Consider the following 20,181-nt stretch of genomic DNA (forward strand, 5'->3'; position numbering starts at 1 on the left):
TTGACTTTTTCCATTGTTACATTACAGCCTTATTCTACAATATATTGAATTGTTTTTCCCCCCTCGTCAATCTACACACAATACTCTGTAATGACAAAGCAAAAACAGTTTCGACATTTTTGCAAATGTATAAAAATGAAGAGAAAAAAATTGGAATATCACATTTACATAATTATTCAGACTCTTTACTCACTACTTTGTCAAAGCACATTTTGGGTATGATGCTACATGCTTAGTACAGCTGTATTTGGGGAGTTTCTCCCATTCTTCTTTGCAGATCCTCTCAAGCTGTCAGGTTGGATGGGGAACGTCGCTACAAGCTATTTTCAGGTCTCTCCAGAGATGTTTGATCAGGTTCAAGTGCGGGCTCTGGCTGGGCCACTCAAGGACATTCAGAGACTTGTCCCGAAGCCACTCCTGCGTTGTCTTGGCTGTGTACTTACAGTCGTTGTCCTGTTGGAAGGTGAACTTCTGCCCAAGGCTGAGGTCCTGAGCTCTCTGGAGTAGGTTTTCATCAAGGATATCTCTGTACATTGCTCCGTTCATCTTTGCCTCAATCCTGACTAGTCTCCCAGTCCCTGCCACTGAAAAATATCCCCACAACATGATGCTGCCACCATCATGCTTCACCGTAATGATGGTGCCAGGTTTCCCCCAGACGTGACGCTTGGCATTCAGGCCAAAGAGTTCAATCTTGTTTTCATCAGACCAGAAAATCTTGTTTCTCATGGTCTGAGAGTCCTTTATGTGCATTTTGGCAAACTCCAAGCGGGCTGGCATGTGCCTTTTACTGAGGAGTGGCTACTGTCTGGCCGCTCTACCATAAAGGCCTCATTGGTGGAGTGCTGGATAGATAGTTGTCCTTCAGGAAGGTTCTCCCATCTCCATAGAAGAATTCTGGAGCTTTGTCAGAGTGGCCATCGTGTTCTGAGCAATCAGCGAGAAGGACCAACTGATTGCTCAGTTTGGCTGGGTAGCCAGCTTTAGGAACATTCTTGGTAGTTCCAAACTTCTTCTATTTAAGAATGATGGAAGCCACTGTGTTCTTGAACCTTCAATGCTGCAGATATTTTTTGGTACCCTTTCCAGATCTGTCCCTCAACACAATCCTGTCTCAGAGCTCTACAGACATTTCCTTCAACTTCATGGCTTGGTTTTTGCTCTGGGATGCACTGTCAACTGTGGGACCTTATATAGATAAGTGTGTGCCTCTCCAAATCATGTCCAATCAATACAATTTTCCACAAGTGGACTCCAATCAGGTTGTAGAATCATCAAGGATGATCAATGGAAACAGAATGCACATGAGCTCAAATGTGAGTCTCATAGCAAAGGGAATGAATACTTATGTAAATAAGGTATCTGTTATTATTGTTAATACATTTGCAAAAATGTTTAAAATCCTGTTTTCGCTTTGTCATTATGGGGTATTGTGTGTAGGTTGATGAGGAATAATGCTGTAACGTAACAAAACGTGGAAAAATTCAATAGGTCTTTATAATTTCCGAATGCACTGTATTTAGCATATGTTATTGAGGGTGTAGAAAACGCTGTCATTGAATTAGCCATGTCAGCTAACAATTTTTAGCAATTTTTAGCTGGCTAGACTAACTATCTAAACTTGTAAAGTCAGCATAAAAAGAAACGTCCCTTTTTCAGGACCCTGTCTCAAAGATAATTCGTAAAATTTCAAATAACTTCAAAGATCTTCATTGTAAAGGGTTTAAACAATGTTTCCCATACTTGTTCAATGAATCATAAACAATTAATGAACATGCACCTGTGGAACGGTTGTTAAGAAACTAACAGCTTACAGACGGTAGGCAATTAAGGTCACAGTTATGAAAACTTAGGACACTAAAGAGGCCTTTCTACTGACTCTGAAAAACACCAAAAGAAAGGTCCCCGCTCATCTGCGTGAATGTGCCTTAACTTGTCTAGGGTAGGGGGCAGCATTAGGAATTTTGGATGAAAAGCATGCCCAAATTAAACTGCCAGCTACTCGGGCCCAGAAGATATGATATGCATATAACTGGTAGATTTGGATAGAAAACACTCTAAAGTTTCCAAAACTGTTACATAGTATAGTATAGTGTCTGTGAGTATAGCAGAACTGATTTGTCAGGCGAAAACCTGAGAAAAATCCATTCAGGAAGTAGGTTTCTTTTTGGTTTTGCAGTTTTCTATTCAATGCCATTACAGTATCCATTGACTTAGGACTCACATTGTAGTTCCTATGCCTTCCACTAGATGTCAACAGTCTTTAGAAATTGTTTCAGGCTTGTATTCTTATAAATGATGGAGTAAGACCAGTCTGAATGAGTGGACCCTGCCGTGTCACAGAGCTTTTTCATGCGCAATCCCGAGAGAGTGCCTTTCTTGTTTATCTTTTATATTGATGACGTTATTGTCCGGATTAAATATTATCGATTATTTAGGCTGAAAACAACCTGAGGATTGAATATAAACATCATTTCATATGTTTCTATGAGCTTTACGGATACAATTTTTAATTTTTTTGTCTGCCTGTTTTGACTGCGTTTGAGCCTGTGCATTACTGAAGAAAACGCGCAAACAAAACGGAGGTTTTTGGATAGTAAGAGACTTTATCGAACAAAGGGAACATTTATTGAGTAAAAGAATGTCTTCTGAGTACAACCATATGAAGATCATCAAAGGTAAGGGATTCATTTTATCTCTATTTCTGACTTGTGTAACTCTTCTACTTGGCTGGTTACTGTTTGTAATGATTTGTCTGCTGGGCTATGTTCTCAAATAATCGTAACGTATGCTTTCGCTGTAAAGATTTTTAAAAATCTGACACCATGGTGGGATTCACAAGAAGTTCATCTTTAAACCTATGTAAAATATGTTTTATTTTCAGAATTTTTATAATGAGCATTTCTGTATTTGAATTTGGCACTCTGCAATCTCACTGGATGTTGGCCAGGTGGGATGCATACCCTAAGTTAAGCATGCTGCAAGGAGGCATGAGGAATACAGATGTGGCCAGGGCAATAAATTGCAATATCCGTACTGTGAGACGCCTAAGACAGCGCTACAGGGAGACAGAACAGACAGCTGATTGTCCTTGCAGTGGCAGACCATGTGTAAATAACACCTGCACAGGTATCGGTACATCACATCTGCGGGACAGGATGGCAACAACAACTGTCAGAGTTACACCAGGAACGCACAATCCCTCCATCAGTGATCAGACTGTCCGCAATAGGCTGAGAGAGGCTGGACTGAGTGATTGTAGGCCTGTTGTAAAGGCAGGTCCTCACCAGACATCACCGGCAACAACGTCACCTATGGGCACAAACCCACCGTCGCTGGACCAGACAGGACTGGCAAAAAGTGCTCTTCACTGACGAGTGATGGGGTGATGGTCGGATTTGCATTTATCGTTGAAGGAATGAGCAATACGTCGAGGCCTGTACCCTGGAGCGGGATCGATTTGGAGGTGTAGAGTCCGTCATGGTCTGGAGCGGTGTGTCACAGCATCATCGGACTGAGCTTGCAGTCTTGCCTGCAATCTCAATGCTGTGCATTACATGGAAGACATCCTCCTCCCTCACGTGGTACCCTTCCTGCAGGCTCATCCTGACATAACCTCCAGCATGACAATGCCACCAGTCATACCACTCATTCTATGGGTGATTTCCTGCAAGACAGGAATGTCAGTGTTTTGCCATGGCCAGCGGAAAGCCCGGATCTCAATCCCATTGAGCACGTCTGTGACCTGCTAGATCGGAGGGTGAGGGCTAGGGCCATTCTCCCCAGAAATGTCTGGGAACTTACAGGTGCCTTATTTTCCACCATAATTTGCAAATAAATTCATTAAAAATCCTACAATGTGATTTTCTGGATTTTTTTTCTCATTTTGTCTGTCATAGTTGAAGTGTACCTATGATGAAAATTACAGGCCTCTCTCATCTTTTTAAGTGGAAGAAGTTGCACAATTGGTGGCTGACGAAATACTTTTTTGCCCCACTGTAAGTATTCAGATCCTTTGCTATGCCACTCGAAATTGAAATCAGGTTCATCCTGTTTATATTGATCATCCTTGATTGGAGTCCACCTGTGGTAAATTCCATTGATTAGACGTGATTTGGAAAGGCACACAACTGTCTATATAACATCCCACAGTTGGCAGTGTATGTCAGCAAAAATCAAGCCATGAGGTCAAAGGAATTGTCCGTAGAGCTCCGAGACAGGATTGTTTCGAGGCACAGATCTGGGGAAGGGTACCAAAAAATGTCTACAGTATTGAAGGTCCCCAAGAACACAGTGGCCTCCATCATTCTTAAATGGAAGAAGTTTGGAACCACCAAGACTCTTCCTAGATTGAGGTGTACCAAGAACCCGATGGTCACCCTGACAGAGCTCCATAGTTCCTCTGTGGAGGACAACCAACTCTGCAGTTCTCCACCAATCAGACCTCTATGGTAGGTTGACCCAAAGGAAGCCACTCCTCAGTAAAAGGCACATGACAGCCCGCTTGGAATTTAGGCATCTAAAGACTCTCAGACCATGAAAAACAATATTCTCATGTCTGATGAAACCAAGATTGAACTCTTTGGCATGAATGCCAAGCGTCACATCTGGAGGAAACCTGGCACCATCACGATGGTGAAGCATGATGGTGGCAGCATCATAATGTGGTGGATGTTTTTCAGCGGCAGAGACTCAGACTATTCAGGATCGAGGAAGAGATGAACGGACCAAAGTACAGAAAGATCCTTGATGAAAACCTGCTCCAGAGAACTCAGGACCTCAACCTGGGGCGAAGGTTCACCTTCCAACAGGACAACGACCCTAAGCACACAGCCAAGACAACGCAGGAGTCACTTAGAGACAAGTCTCTGAACGTCCTTGAGTGGCCTAGCCAGAGCCCAGAATAGAAGCTGATCTAACATCTCTGGAGAGACCTGAAAATAGCTATGCAGTGACGCTCCCCATCCAACCTGACAACGCTTGAAAGGATCTGCAGAGAAGAATGGGTAAGACTCCCCAATTACAGGTGTGCCAAGCTTGTAGTGTCATACCCAAAAATACTTGAGGCTGTTATCACTGCCCAAGGTGCTTTAATAAAGTCGTTAGTAACGGGACTGAATACTTATGTAACGTGATTTTTCAGTTTTTCTTGATTTATAAATCAGCACAAAAAAGGTTTTTGCTTTGTCATTATGGGACATTGTGTGTAGATTGAGGGGAAAAAACAATTTAATAAATTTTAGAATAAGGCTGTAACAATGGGTCTGAATACTTTCCAAACGCACTTGTATTTTATGTCAAACCAAGACTTTCAAATCTCCTATCCCTCAACGTTTGACAACTGTAATATTCACATGATTTCTGAGCCTTTATCAGAAACCCACAGTTCAAAGCATGTGTTTGTAGGACTTGTAGATTTGAAGCCAAAATGTACTTTGAGGGTATACTATACTATACAATACAATATTATGTGTTTAGAACATTTCACCAGAGGATGTCAGAGTTGAACAGGTTAGTAGTCAAAAGTGTTGTATTTGGTCCCATATTCCTACATCAAGCTTGTGACTCTACAAACTTGGAAGCATTTGCAGTTTGTTTTGGTTGTGTTTCAGATTATTTTGTGCCCAATATAAATGAAATGGTAAAAAATATTGTGTAATTTGAGTCACTTTTATTGTAAATAAGAATAGAATATGTTATGAATTAATCCTAATTAATGAGTGAGGAAGTTAGAGGCATAAATACAGAGTTGTAGACTCAAGTCACATGACTTTGAGTTGAGACTCAATTTATTTTATTTTCTATTAACTTGAGACTTAATTTGGAGCATCAAGACTCGACTAACTTGAGACTGATCACTTGAATTGACCTGGCCAGGTTTTGTACCGTTTTGTCACAAATTTTGTGGCACAGAGTCAACGTGGATTACTCTCCACGCAGCAGCCAGACACAGTAGCCGTAGCATCGCCATTGCAAAAAAATCTTGCAACATATTGGCCCATGGATTGAACCCGAAACCTTTCACTCTACCTAAGACGGGTGGGCTAGCAAAAAGATTGCTGATTTTGTCAAATTGTAGGGAGATAGGATTGACATAATAAATAAATATGTGGTTCCAAATAGTTTTGGTGATCAAGAATATTAACTGTTTGCAAGCTCACCAACGATGGGGTATCAAGCAACAATTACTAGCATACGCCTACTGGTCTTTTGGTATGTCAAAATTTACAGAAATGTATCATTTTATTTTTTATTTATTTGAAGTATTAAGCGTGCATTTGGAATTTGTTGTTACAATGAATTATTACTGTGGCGAAGAAGCACCATAGACTTTCTCCAAACTGCTCCCTCCCTCCCTCCGGTGCTCGATGTTGCCAGTCTACTAACCACCGGTCCTGACAACCCACATTGCGCACATCTGGCAAACATCATTGCGCACACCTGCTCCCCATCGTTAAGCAAACCTGGACTTCACCAGTCTGATTACTCTCCCTTCATATAGCCTTCAGTTGTAATGGATTTCCTCCTCTTCGTCCGAAGAGGAGAGACGAGAAGGATCGGAGTGTCCATGGTTATTTTAATAAAAAATACTAAACATGAACAAGACTGAATACAAAAACAATAAACGTGGAACGAACGAAACCCAAAACAGTACTGTGTACGGAAACAAACACCCACAAACAAACAGTGAAACCCAGGCTACCTAAATATGATTCTCAATCAGAGACAACTAATGACACCTGCCTCTGATTGAGAACCATACTAGGCCGAAACATAGAAATCCCAAAATCATAGAAAAACAAACATAGACTGCCCACCCCAACTCACGCCCTGACCATACTAATGGTCTAATGACTACTAATGACAAAACAACGGAAATAAAGGTCAGAACGTGACATCAGTAAGCCTCAGTCATCAGGCAGTATTGATTTCTCCCACGTATGCTTCTCATGTTTGTTATTTTGTATTGTTTCATCATTAAAATCACCTTCTGCCTGACTCCCTACGAATGTGTTATGCCAGTCAGTAGAAAGCGTGTTGTTCTCTGGTTGAAACGTTTGCTGTTGCTTTCACATGTTTAAATGCATACAGTATGTGGTAAATCTATATTTCATTATTGCAAAATTTAGACGTTTCTGTTTACTTGATACAGTACATTTTCAATGACCATTTCTGAGTGGGCGCGATGTTATTGTGCACATGAACATTCTCAAGACTCAAGTTCTGATTATTTCCTTTGTTCATAATTCCCAGGTTATGTCAGAGTTGCCTGTCTCCTATGTTTCGGTCATTCTGGTTGTACATAATGAGCTTTTTTTTAGGGGGGCAGCGGGGAGCCTAGTGGTTGGAGCGTTTGGCCAGTAACCGGAAAGTTGGTGGATGGAATCCCCCAGCTGACAAGGTAAAAATCTGACATTCTGCCCCTGAACAAGGCAGTTGTTCCACTGTTCCTAGGCCGTCAATGTAAATAAGAATTTGTTCTTAACTTGCCTAGTTATTTAACTTGCCTAGTTAAATAAAGGTTAAATAAAAAAATACTTCCATTATTTGCCAATGGGCCAACTGCTTATGGGTGCTTTCCCCTGCCCAGGTGTTGCTGACGCATGCCACAGCTTACAATGTCTGAAATGGTATTTTACATATCAGCTAACCACCTATGTTATAGCAATCGGTCAGTCAATGACACAGTTGATGACATGGCTTGCAACCATTGGTTGATGCATGCAATGTCTGAGCAGGGGAACACAACCTTTATGTAGGCTATCTAATAAAGGTCCTGTTAGACAGATTTGATTTGGTTTCTCAAGAGGAGGCTGTGCCATCTTGCCATTTACCTGCGTCCGTTCAGATAGGAAAGGTTTTTAAGCCTGATGCAAGCTATTTATTTCAGGCTATTGCCCATGTGTATATTTGGTAAATCTACTTGTATATTTTGTATTATATGGCTCTTTCACCATTGGATCACCAAGACCTGTAAATACATCTACACTCTGAGCACGTCAACCTGCCTTGCATTCTGCTGATTTCATGCATGGTTTCTAAAACCTTGTAGTCGGTGTATAATTTCAAATCCAAAGTGCTGGAGTACAGAGTCAAACCAACAAAAAAAGTGTCACTGTCCTAATTTTGTACCTCAGTGTAAATTGACCCTTACCTCGCTCACTGTGCTCTGTACTGTGGCAGCGGCCATCGCCACCTTTCCTTCCAGCTCAAACAGCTCTGTGGTGGTGGTGGGACGGTAGCGGGGCAGAGAACTGCCCTCACGGAGGCTCCTGGAATGTCCTGTTGAAAAATAGGCCTACAGAGAAAGATTGGGACGTTAAATGAATGACGTAAAATGAATATAACCTTAGGCTACCCTAAAATCGTCTTTAACACGAAGGCCTTGCTATGTTCACCACCTAATTGTACTGGAATTAGTTGTTCGTAATTGCTATCTTTTAACATGCATTATGTACGCAATTCTGCCAATGATTAACCAATCTGCATCTATGCAACATGTTCTGATACATCTGCACATCTATAGAGGACATTGACAGCTGAAACTTCTTGTTTTTAATAGTTGTGTATATATAAAGTATCATGTTTTTAATTGTGAGAGTTGCTATTTTTCCTTCTCAGTGCTCATACAGTTTTATCACATAACACGTTGGTTGAGCGCCTTTTACTACTCTCTACATCAAAATCAAATAAAAAAATGTTTGGTCGCGTACACAGTTTAGCAGATGTTATAGCGGGTGCAGCAAAATTGTTATCTTACTAGCTCCTAACAATGCAGTAAAATGTCAAACAAGTACACAAATAATAAAAAAAACTATGACAAGAAATCAAAAAATGTCAGAACGAATCCAATTAACAACCCAAATTGCATTAACAGTGATCAAATGCAATCTATGCTTATATACACTGGATGAATTTACACAAGATATGCTAAGAATATGTACAGCAGTACATATCAAAATAAATAAATATAAGGTGTGTGTATAAACAGTGTAACTAAAATGCAATGTACGGCAGTAGAAATATTAGAATTAGCTGTCGATACAAAGTATAAAACCCCAAGACAAAATGGATAGAATTTCAGGGAATTAGCTTCTGGACCACCCCGTTCAATAGAACGTTAGAATGGGCACAGTGTCGAAGTCAGTGGATAGATCTAGGAGGATGAGAACAGAGGAGGCAATCAGCTTTGCGGTGTGGGCCTCTGTAAGCCTCTTTGACACAGAACAGCAATCCCTGTTGAATGACCCATCTTGAAGCCTGACTGGTTAGGGTCAAGAAGAGAGAAAGACAGTAGTTCTGATAGATAGCAAGAGAGTTGGTCAGAGAAAGCACACAAGTGTTTTAGAAAATAGATACATACTGGTCTGTAGTTTTTGACATCACGGGAGTCAAGTGTTAGTTTCTTGAGGAGGGGAACAACTTGGGCCATTTTGAAGTCAGAGGGGACATAGCCAGTGGTCAGGGGTTAGTTGATGAGGGAAGAGAGGAATGAGAGAAGGTCTCCAGATATGGTCTGGAGGAGGGGATGGGGTCGAGCGGGAAGTTGTCGGGCAGCCGGACAACACTAGTTGCAGAACTTAATCTAGAGCGAGAGGTGAGAAAGAGGTCAAGGCGTAGGGTAGTTCTGTGTGAGTGGGACCAGTGGACTCAATAAGCTGAGTGAATGAGGAGCGGATGTCATCAACCTTCTTTTCAAAGTGGTTGACAAATTCATCCTCAGAGTGAGAGGAGGGAGGGAGTGGAGGATTAAGGAGGGAGAAGTTGAAAATAGTTTCCTAGGTTTAGAGGCAGAAGCTTGACATTTTGAGTGATATAAAGTGGCTTTAGCATCAGATACAGAGGAAGAGAAGGGAGTAAAAGGATGATAGGTCCTCCAGGAAGTTTAGTTTTCCTCCATTTTCACTCAGCTGCCCACAGCCCTGTTCTGTACGCTCGCAATGGCTCACTCAGACACAGAGCAGGAGGGGAGGGCCGAGCCGGTCCGGGAGGAAAGGGGATAGTGCGAGACATAGGATGCAGAATGGAAGAGAGTAGTGTTGAAGAGTTGAATCAGGAGAAAGGAGGGGAGAGGATTTAGCAGAAGGGAGAGATGACAGGATAGAAGAGGAGAGAGTAGTCAGAGAGAGAGATAGTGACGATTGAGATAGCGCAAGACCATTTAGGTATGGGCTGAGTGGCTAGGGTTGGAGGAGACAAAAAAGGAAACAAAATAGTGATCAGAGACCAGATCAGCCTCTAGTAAATATGAAGTCAAGCAAATTGCCTGCCTTGTGAGTGGGAGTGGACTGGGAAAGTGTGAGGTCAAAAGAGGAGGGGAAAGAAAGAGTTGGAAAGAAATGAATCAAAGGCAGACGTCGGGAGGTTGAAGATTCCCAGTACAAAGAGCTGTAAGCCATCAACAGGAAATGAGCTTATCAAGGTGTCAAGCTCATTGAGGAACTCTAAGAGCACCTGGCAGGCAATAGATAACAACAATGTTCATCTTGAGTGGACAATTGACAGTGACAGTATGGAATTCAAATGAGGAGATGACAGGTGAGTGAGAGAGTAAAGAGTAGAGTAGCTCTGTGCCAACACTGTTATGAACAGATGCTCTTGGACTATGAGAGAAAACGTAGTCAGATGAAGAGAGAGCAGATGGAGTAGCAGTGGTGTTAGGGGTGATCCATGTCGCCGTCAGGGCCAAGAAGTCAAGGGACTGAAGTGTACCATAGCTGAGATGAACTTGGCGTCCTTGACCGCGTTCTAGAAGGGTTGCAAGGGGTGGGGAGCGTCTGTAAAGGCTACAAGGAGAGGCACGAACAGGTATAGAAAACAAACACAGTTGCCAAAGCTACAAAAGAGCTAAATGAGATCATCAGAAAATAACTAGGTAAGATATTGAGAGAGTGGTGTGGAGCTTCCTCGAACCACTCCGCAGAACAACTCGGCAGAACCGTCTTAGTTTTGGGACAAGACTTCCACTGATATGACTGATAATTGCCTTACAGAGGTGAAGAGCACACCTCCCACTAATTATTGATTGCCGAGGAGAGGGGAAACCACTCCCCCTCCAATACAGCCACTGATTACAAAAACAACAACAGTCACAAATTGCCCTTCCACTTAATCCTGATTGATGTGTCAACAATCATCTGCAAGTTATGAGCAGTCCACACAGCAAATACTGGAAAGACACAGCACTTAAAGTAGATGGCCCTAGCTAGCAAATAGACAAAGACAACAACAGATAAGTAAAATGTTTGTCTAAATCATTCCTGGAGAAATTAGGAGTACTCTAGCTAGCTACCACTATAGTCATTCTATCACTGTTGTATCGTTAGCACACTTCATGATTGAGTTGGAGACGTGGGTGGCCACGCAGTCATGAGGGAACAGGGAGTACAGGAGGGGACTGAGCATTCCAGAGGGACATCAGAGACTGTAACGTTCTGTGCTTCACGGAAACATGGCTCACTGGAGAGACGCTATCCGAAGCGGTGCAGCCAACGGGTTTCTCCACGCATCGCGCCGACAGAAACAAACACCTTTCTGGTAAGAAGAGGGGTGGGGGTGTATGCCTTATAGCTAACGAGGCATGGTGCGATGAAAAAAACATACAGGAACTCAAATCCTTCTGTTCACCTGATTTAGAATTCCTCACAATCAAATGTAGACTGCATTATCTACTAAGACAATTCTCTTCGATTATAATCACAGCCGTATATATCCCCCCCCAAGCAGACACATCGATGGCTCTGAACAAACTTTATTTAACTCTTTGCAAACTGGAAACCATTTATCCGGAGGCTGCATTCATTGTTGCTAGGGATTTTAACAAGGCTAATCTGAAAACAAGATTCCCTAAATTTTATCAGCATATCGATTGCGCAACCAGGGGCAAAAAAACCTTGGATCACTGTTACTCTAACTTCCGCGACGCATATAAGGCCCTGCCCCGCCCCCCTTTCGGAAAAGCTGACCACGACTCCATTTTGCTGATACCTGCCTACAGACAAAAACTAAAAAAAGAAGCTCCCACGCTGAGGTCTGTCCAACGCTGGTCCGACCAAGCTGACTCCACACTCCAAGACTGCTTCCATCACGTGGACTGGGACATGTTTCGTATTGCGTCAGATAACAACATTGACGAATACGCTGATTCGGTGTGCGAGTTCATTAGAACGTGCGTTGAAGATGTCGTTCCCATAGCAACGATTAAAACATTCCCTAACCAGAAACCGTGGATTGATGGCAGCATTCGCGTGAAACTGAAACTGAACTTTGTGACCTTTTGCCACATTTCAGGCTTCAAACATAAAGATATAAAACTGTATTTTTTTGTGAAGAATTAACAACAAGTGGGACACAATCATGAAGTGGAATGACATTTATTGGATATTTCAAACTTTTTAACAAATCAAAAACTGAAAAATTGGGCGTTCAAAATTATTTACTTTCAGTGCAGCAAACTCTCTCCAGAAGTTCAGTGAGGATCTCTGAATGATCCAATGTTGACCTAAATGACTAATGATGATAAATACAATCCACCTGTGTGTAATCAAGTCTCCGTTTAAATGCACCTGCTCTGTGATAGTCTCAGAGGTCCGTTAAAAGCGCAGAGAGCAACATGAAGAACAAGGAACACACCAGGCAGGTCCGAGAAAGTTTAAAGCCGGATTTGGATACAAAAAGATTTTCCAAGCTTTAAACATCCCAAAGAGCACTGTGCAAGTGATAATATTGAAATGGAAGGAGTATCAGACCACTGCAAATCTACCAAGACCTGGCCGTCCCTCTAAACGTTCAGCTCATACAAGGAGAAGACTGATCAGAGATGCAGCCAAGAGGCCCGTGATCACTCTGGATGAACTGCAGAGATCTACAGCTGAGGTGGGAGACTCTGTCCATAGGACAACAATCAGTCGTATATTGCACAAATCTGGCCTTTATGGAAGAGTGGCAAGAAGAAAGCCATTTCTTAAAGATATCCATAAAAAGTGTTGTTTAAAGTTTGACGCAAGCCACCTGGGAGACACACCAAACATGTGGAAGAAGGTGCTCTGGTCAGATGAAACCAAAATTGAACTTTTTGGCAACAATGCAAAACGTTATGTTTGGCGTAAAAGCAACACAGCTCATCACCCTGAACACCATCCCCACTGTCAAACATGGTGGTGGCAGCATAATGGTTTGGGCCTGCTTTTCTTCAGCAGGGACAGGGAAGATGGTTAAAATTGATGGGAAGATGGATGGAGCCAAATACAGGACCATTCTGGAAGAAAACCTGATGGAGTCTGCAAAAGACCTGAGACTGGGAAGGAGATTTGTCTTCCAACAAGACAATGATCCAAAACATAAAGCAAAATCTACAATGGAATGGTTCAAAAATAATCATATCCAGGTGTTAGAATGGCCAAGTCAAAGTCCAGACCTGAATCCAATCGAGAATCTGTGGAAAGAACTGAAAACTGCTGTTCACAAATGCTCTCCATCCATCCAACCTCACTGAGCTCGAGCTGTTTTGCAAGGAGGAATGGGAAAAAATTGCAGTCTCTCGATGTGCAAAACTGATAGAGACATACCCCAAGCGACTTACAGCTGTAATCGCAGCAAAAGGTGGCGCTACAAAGTATTAACTTAAGGGGGCTGAATAATTTTGCACGCCCAATTTTTGTTGATTCTTCACAAAAAAATACAGTTTTATATCTTTATGTTTGAAGCCTGAAATGTGGCAAAAGGTCGCAAAGTTCAAGGGGGCCGAATACTTTCGCAAGGCACTGTATCTGTTCTAAAAAGTTGGTGTTTTGTGTCATTGGGTGTTAAATGACATGTTTGAATAAACACCTTATCACGCTTTAATATCATTTATGGTTAGGTGATAATAACGAGTTTCAATAAAAAAATGTCCAAAATATGTTGAAAAACCCATGTTCTCTTTTTGAAATCTGTATTGAAACAGTTTTGAATTTGCAGCAGTGACCACTTAAAGGAAATATGTTCCCGGTTCTGCCAAATTTTCAATAAATCTGTTAGAAACGAGCTGTTTGAGAAGGAACATGTAAACAGGGATGCTCAGCAACTTGAATAATGGCTGAGCATGCACTTCAGTGAAGTGGCTGAAAAAGCTATTCTCCAGCCAATGATATTCAGTGAAAAAGGGTAGAATAGATCGCTAAAAGACTTCAGGATTAAAAGTGAAGGCAAAACCTACACTGCAAAAAAAGTATGTATTGATTCAACGTACAACTATAAGGAAACTAGCTGCAATAGAATTGTGAGTTCTCAACAAGATTTCCCCCCCAAATTTAAAACATTGCAGCTGGTTGCCTTACAATTGTACATTGAATTTCTGCTAGTAAGTTTATATATCCATAACACAACGCAGGTGGTTTGCTACAATAGGCATGTTCGTTTACGATATATGTGTGCGCATGTTTGTAATGTGTGCATATGAGTATTAGTGATAAAAAAATTGTAAACTTACATGCAAATCTTCCATTGACTCAAATATCTCAGGTCAGGATTCAGTGCATTGGAGGTGTGTAATAGGATGAAATTGAGGTGGTTCGGTGAAATAATATGATGAGTAACCTTGCTTGAGACCTTAAGATTTGCGTTAGCTCCCTGAGCTATTGCCTTAGCTTTAGCTCGACGGGCTAACAATCTTGTGGCCCACAGATGACTGAGGGCAAACCCAGTCAGTCACCCTTGCGTTTCTCTACCTGTACTTCAGAGGGCTCCTGCAGTTCATCGATGGGTGAGCTGATCATAATGCCCGGTCTGGAGGAGGGTCTGGAGAGGGACCCGGATGGGCTCACGTCCCCCCTAAGGCGCCTCCCCCACCCTGGGCTCTCCTTGGGGGATGGGGGCCTCTTGGGTTCATCCTCCTCCGAGGACAGACCCTTGTCACTGATGTTGCCCGTCAGCTGGTCCAGCTTCTGCCTCAGCTGCAGTTCCTCCAGGTCCACCTCCTCCCACTGGGGCAGGGGAGAAGTACAAGACTGGCCCTAGGAAGACACAGAATGGGGAGAAATGAGTCATCACTTATAAACATGGTTATTTTGTTTATTTAATTTCATTACACAATGGCATAATGTTTATTATGTTATGGGAAAAAAAGCATTATTGTCCCCCACGATGAGGGGATGAGGGGACATAGGATCCGAGGACCTGTCTCCGTCTACTAGTACGCTGCAAGACATGGTTACGGTTGCCTTATTTGAAGTTGCGTTACTTGCTATACCAGTCAAAAACGCATCTATATATTTTTGTTTAGAGTTGAGCATGGCAAATAATTCAATAATAATAGAAAAAGAAGCAGAGACACAAAAGTAATTAAATTTAATCCAGTCTGACAGAGTAATGGACTACACAAACTTACTGTATGAACCCCCTTTATTAATACAATAAAATCCTGCTTTTAAAGGTGAAGACACTATTAACATAACAATAGTACAAATTAAAAGTCTTAAATAAATCATAGCAAATATTTTTGACTTTTTTTTGTCAAGGAAAATTGAATTTATCAGAGGGTTGCTGAACAGATAGACTACTGTAATAACTACATAAACATAGGCCTACTGCAGATGTATTATTTTACAAACAATTCTTGACAGATGTTTATAGGGATGAATAATATTCTATAGTTGTGTAACCAGAAGCCAACATTTTTCAAACGTCCAAATGTTTTCTTGACTTTGTACGGGAGATGCTTTACAGATGCTTTGCAGATCCTGCTTTCACAAAAATGTTTACTGAACGATAATTAATGTAATAGCGCATTAGCCACAAAAAGGCAAAGCATGATTCATTTTGGAAGCAAAACAGAATGAGCAATCAAGCTCAAAGCCTGCCTTGTTTATAGTGAAGTGTTTTGAATTTAACATAATACACATTTTCAAAGGTCTGCTGGTTTTCCCCTGGCAACTGATGGCTTGGACACGAGGTCTCGGAAGTGTCGATGCAAAAATGATCTCAGACTTGCGTGACAAACCATTAATCATGAGATTTTAGTGTATATGGCTCCTCTTCTCTCATTAACAAAGGGTTAGAGTGAACCTGCTTTCAGGTATAACATTCATGAGACAAAAGAGCTTTTGAGCATACCAATAAGTGAAAAACATAGAGCTTTAGAACCGACTGGTGTAGAGCACTGTCCCAAACATTCTGTTCTATGTATAGTCTCCAGCGGTAAGGCCCTTTACCTGCTCATAGGGGGATGTCACTTTCTGTTCCAGACGGTTCAGTAGTTTCTCAATGACCGACATGCGTCTGTTCAGCTCAGTTATCTGCAGCAGAGAGACACACACAGAGACAAGGAAAGGGAGGAAAATGAGAGACAGGAAGATAAAATACCCATTGTGACTGTATGGTATGTGTTGTAGTGTAAAAACCTGCACTGGTGTATAAAATTAAAGCACAAGCTTCAGCCATGGGTTTTGGGTCTTTCCAAACATGCTGAGCTTGAGCTTAATGTACCAATCCAGTTGTGAACAAGGGAACAGAGACTTTTGTCTCAAATACCAGTAATCTTGAAACTATGATACTTGAACATAGAACACCCCTTGACTTATTCCACATTTTGGTGTGTTAGTCTGATTTAAAAATTGATTACATTTAGATTTTGTGTTACTGGCCTACACACAATACCCCATCATGTCAAAGTAGAATTATGTTGTTTGAAATTTGTACAAATTAATAGAAATTGAAAAACTGAAATGTCTTGAGTCATTAATTATTCAACCCCTTTTGTACAGCAAGCCTAAATAAGTTCAGGAATAAAAATGTGATTTACAAATCACATAATGAGTTGCATTGCCTCACTCTGTGGGCAATAATTAATGTTCAACATTATTTTTTAATGACTACCTCATCTCTGTACCCCACACATAGAATTATGTGTTAGGTCCCTCAGTCAAGCAGTGAATTTCATTCACAGATTCAACCACAAAGACCAGGGAGGTTTTCCAATGGCTCGCAAAGAAGGGCACCTATTGAGAGAATGCCAAGAGTGTGCAAAGCTGTCTTAAAAGCAAAGAGTGGCTACTTTGAATAAATATAAATATAAAATATATTTGGATTTTATCCGTTTTTTGTGTGTTATTTCATAGTTTTGATGTCTTCACTATTATTATACAATGTAGAAAATAGTAAATAACTTTGACTGGTACTGTGTACATATATATATATATATATATATATATATATATATATATATATATATATATATATATATATATATATATATATATATAAATAAAGCAGACATTGAATATCCCTTTGAGCATGGTGAAGTTATTAATTACACTTTGGATCCAGTCACTAAAAATACACAGCTGTTCTTCCTTACTCAGTTGTCGGCGAGGAAGGAAAACACTCAGGGATTTCACCATAAAGGTGACTTTAAAACAGTTACAGAGTTGAATGGCTGTGATTGGAGAAAACTGGAGGATGGATCAACAACAGTGTAGTTACTCCACAATACTAACCTAAATGACAGTGTCAAAGCACATACAGAATAAAAATGTTCAAAAATATGCATCCTCTTTGCAACAAGGCACTAAATAAAAACTGCAAAATATTAGGCAAAGAAATTAACTTGATGCCCTGAGTCCAAAGCCTTGTTTTTCGGGCAAATCGAACATAACACATCAGAGTACCACTTTACATATTTTCAAGCATGGTGGTGGCTGCATCATGTTATGGGTATTCTTATCATCAGCAAGGGAGTTTTTTGTTGTTGATAAAAATAAATGTAATAGAGCTAAGCACAGGGAAAACCCTACAGAAAAAGCTGGTTCAGTCAGCTTTCCAACAGACACAGGGAGACAAAAATGACCTTTCAGCAGGACAATAAGCTAAAAACACAAGGTCCAATATACACTGTAGTTGCTTACCAAGATGACATTGAATGTTCCTTAGAGGCCTAGTTAAATTTTTGACTTAAAATCAGCTTGAAAATCTATGACAAGATTTGAAAATGGCTGTCTAGCAATGATCAACAACCAATTTGACAGAGCTTGAATAATGTTTTTAAGAATAATGTGCTACTATTATACAATCCAGGTTTGCAAAGCTCTTAAAGACTTACCCAGAAAGACTCTGAAAGACAACTGTAAATCACTGCCAAAGGCCACAAAAAGGCTTTATTACAGATGGAAATACTCCTGACAAAGTTGGAAGCACAGAATCATTTAGAATGTCATTGTATGCTGCAGAGTTAAGATTTCCCTTCACTGGAATTAAGGGGTCTAGCCCGAACCATGAAAAGCAGCCCCGGATCATTATACCTCCTCCAACAAACTTTACAGTTGGCACTATGCATTCGGGCAGGTAGCGTTCTCCTGGCATCCGCCAAACCCAGATTCATCCAATAGACTGCCAGATATAAAGCATGAGTCATCACTCCAGAGTGAGTCCAGAGTCCAGAGTCCATGGTGGCGATCTTTACACCACTCCAGCCAACACTTGGCATTGCGCATGGTGATGTTAGACTTGTGTGTGTTGCTTGGCCATGGAAGCCCATTTCATGAAGCTCCCGACGAACAGGTCTTGTGCTGAAGTTGCTTCCAGAGGCAGTTCGGAACTCGGTAGTGAGTGTTGCAATGGAGGACAGGCGATTTCTATGTGCTTACGTGCTTCAGCACTCTGGGGTCCCGTTGTTGCTCCACTTCACAATAACAGCACTTACAGTTGATCGGGGCAGCTCCAGCAGGGCAGAAATTTGACAAACTGACCTGTTGGAAAGGTGGCATCCTATGACGGTGCTACGTCGAAAGTCACTGAGCTCTTCAGTAAGGTCATTCTAATGACAATATTTGTCTATGGAGATTGCATGGTTGTGTGCTTGATTTTATACAGCTGTCAGCAACGGGTGTGGCTGAAATAGCCGAATCCACTAATTTGAAGGAGTGATCACATACTCTTGTGTATATTTAGTGTATCTACAGCACCAGTTTGATTGAATCCAGCTCTTGATTTGAAAACACAAGATGAATGCCTAGTCTAGCAGTACACAATAGACAGATCATATGCCAGATGAGCTAACATAGACACTGAGAAAGGCTTGCCATTGGCTGCCGATAAGAGTTTGGAGACTGATGCATAGATTGATGTCATGGCTTCTTTTGATCTCTGACAAACACATGTTGCTCTGCTGTCTGCTCTGTGTTTGACTGAGCTGCTCTCTTCTTCTCAACATCTCCATAACTGCACTAGTGTTGCCCAGATGTGAGACTAATTTAGCATGACACAGGATATCTCAATATTTTCTAAGGTGGGAATGAGAGAGAGAGTACAGCTGGGATTGAGAAGATAAAGCTCTTTGATATTGCGACAGACGACTGTCTTAATGCCTTTTTGTTTTGTTCTTTTCTCTGGCCTTATCCCATCCTCAGTGATAGATGATCTGATCGTTTCGGGAAACATTCATATTTGATAAAATGTTTATTTAAAAAGACATGTTGTGTTATGTCTCCTATCTTCCGATAAATAAATCGATACAAGTAGTGAAATAAGCTATATTTATGTTGTGGAGAGGACATTGATTGATTCAATGATAAACTGACCAACTAATTAGTTGAGTGTTTTTGCTTGATTGACAGACATAAACATGGCCATGTCAATAATTGTACATATACAGTGCCTATCATAAGTATTCACCTCCCTTGGATCCTGTCACATTTTGTTGCATTAAAAGTGTGAATTAAAAGGATTTCATTGATTTTTGTTTTTGGTCATTGATCCACACAAAATAATCCATAATGTCAAAGTGAAAAGAAAATTGTATGGTCAGCACAGATTCAACAACAAAGACCATGGAGTTTTTCAAATGCCTCGGTAAGAACGGTTACGTTCTCTAAAGACAAACCTAAATGTTGTCGCCCAACAGAAAAAATAACTAACAAAGGAGTCACCTTGACACCCACCATGGATGCCCACTAGATTTGCTTTAGAAAAGACAAACTAAAGGAAAACCCCACATGAACTGAGGATAGTGAGTAAGAAAGAACAAACTATGAATATAGACCAACTAAACAGGGGTAAACGCCAGATTCAGGCTTTGTTTGTCTATGTAAAGTGAAAGAGCTGTAGCTCGCAACTCAGCTAATGTGAGGTGTGGCTATCCCAACATCTCCTTTCCAAATGAAATCTGCGTGTCGTGGGCGAACCTATGCCGCTCCACTTATTGTGCAG

General features: G+C 41.1%; 1 protein-coding gene across 1 annotated transcript in view; it reads right to left on the reverse strand.

The window, feature by feature from the left end:
• Window positions 1–20,181, reverse strand: part of LOC135547074 (melanophilin-like) — a 120,319-nt gene that overhangs the window by 6,252 nt on the left and 93,886 nt on the right. Inside the window, exons 10-12 of the mRNA XM_064975708.1 lie at window positions 16,191–16,274; window positions 14,709–14,993; window positions 8,156–8,299 (exon numbers count right to left, since the gene is read on the reverse strand). Of these exons, the coding sequence (XP_064831780.1) occupies window positions 8,156–8,299; window positions 14,709–14,993; window positions 16,191–16,274 (513 nt within the window). The remainder of the gene's footprint in view (window positions 1–8,155; window positions 8,300–14,708; window positions 14,994–16,190; window positions 16,275–20,181) is intronic.

This window comes from Oncorhynchus masou, chromosome 10 (genome assembly GCF_036934945.1).
Source record: "Oncorhynchus masou masou isolate Uvic2021 chromosome 10, UVic_Omas_1.1, whole genome shotgun sequence".
Lineage (NCBI taxonomy): Eukaryota > Metazoa > Chordata > Actinopteri > Salmoniformes > Salmonidae > Oncorhynchus > Oncorhynchus masou.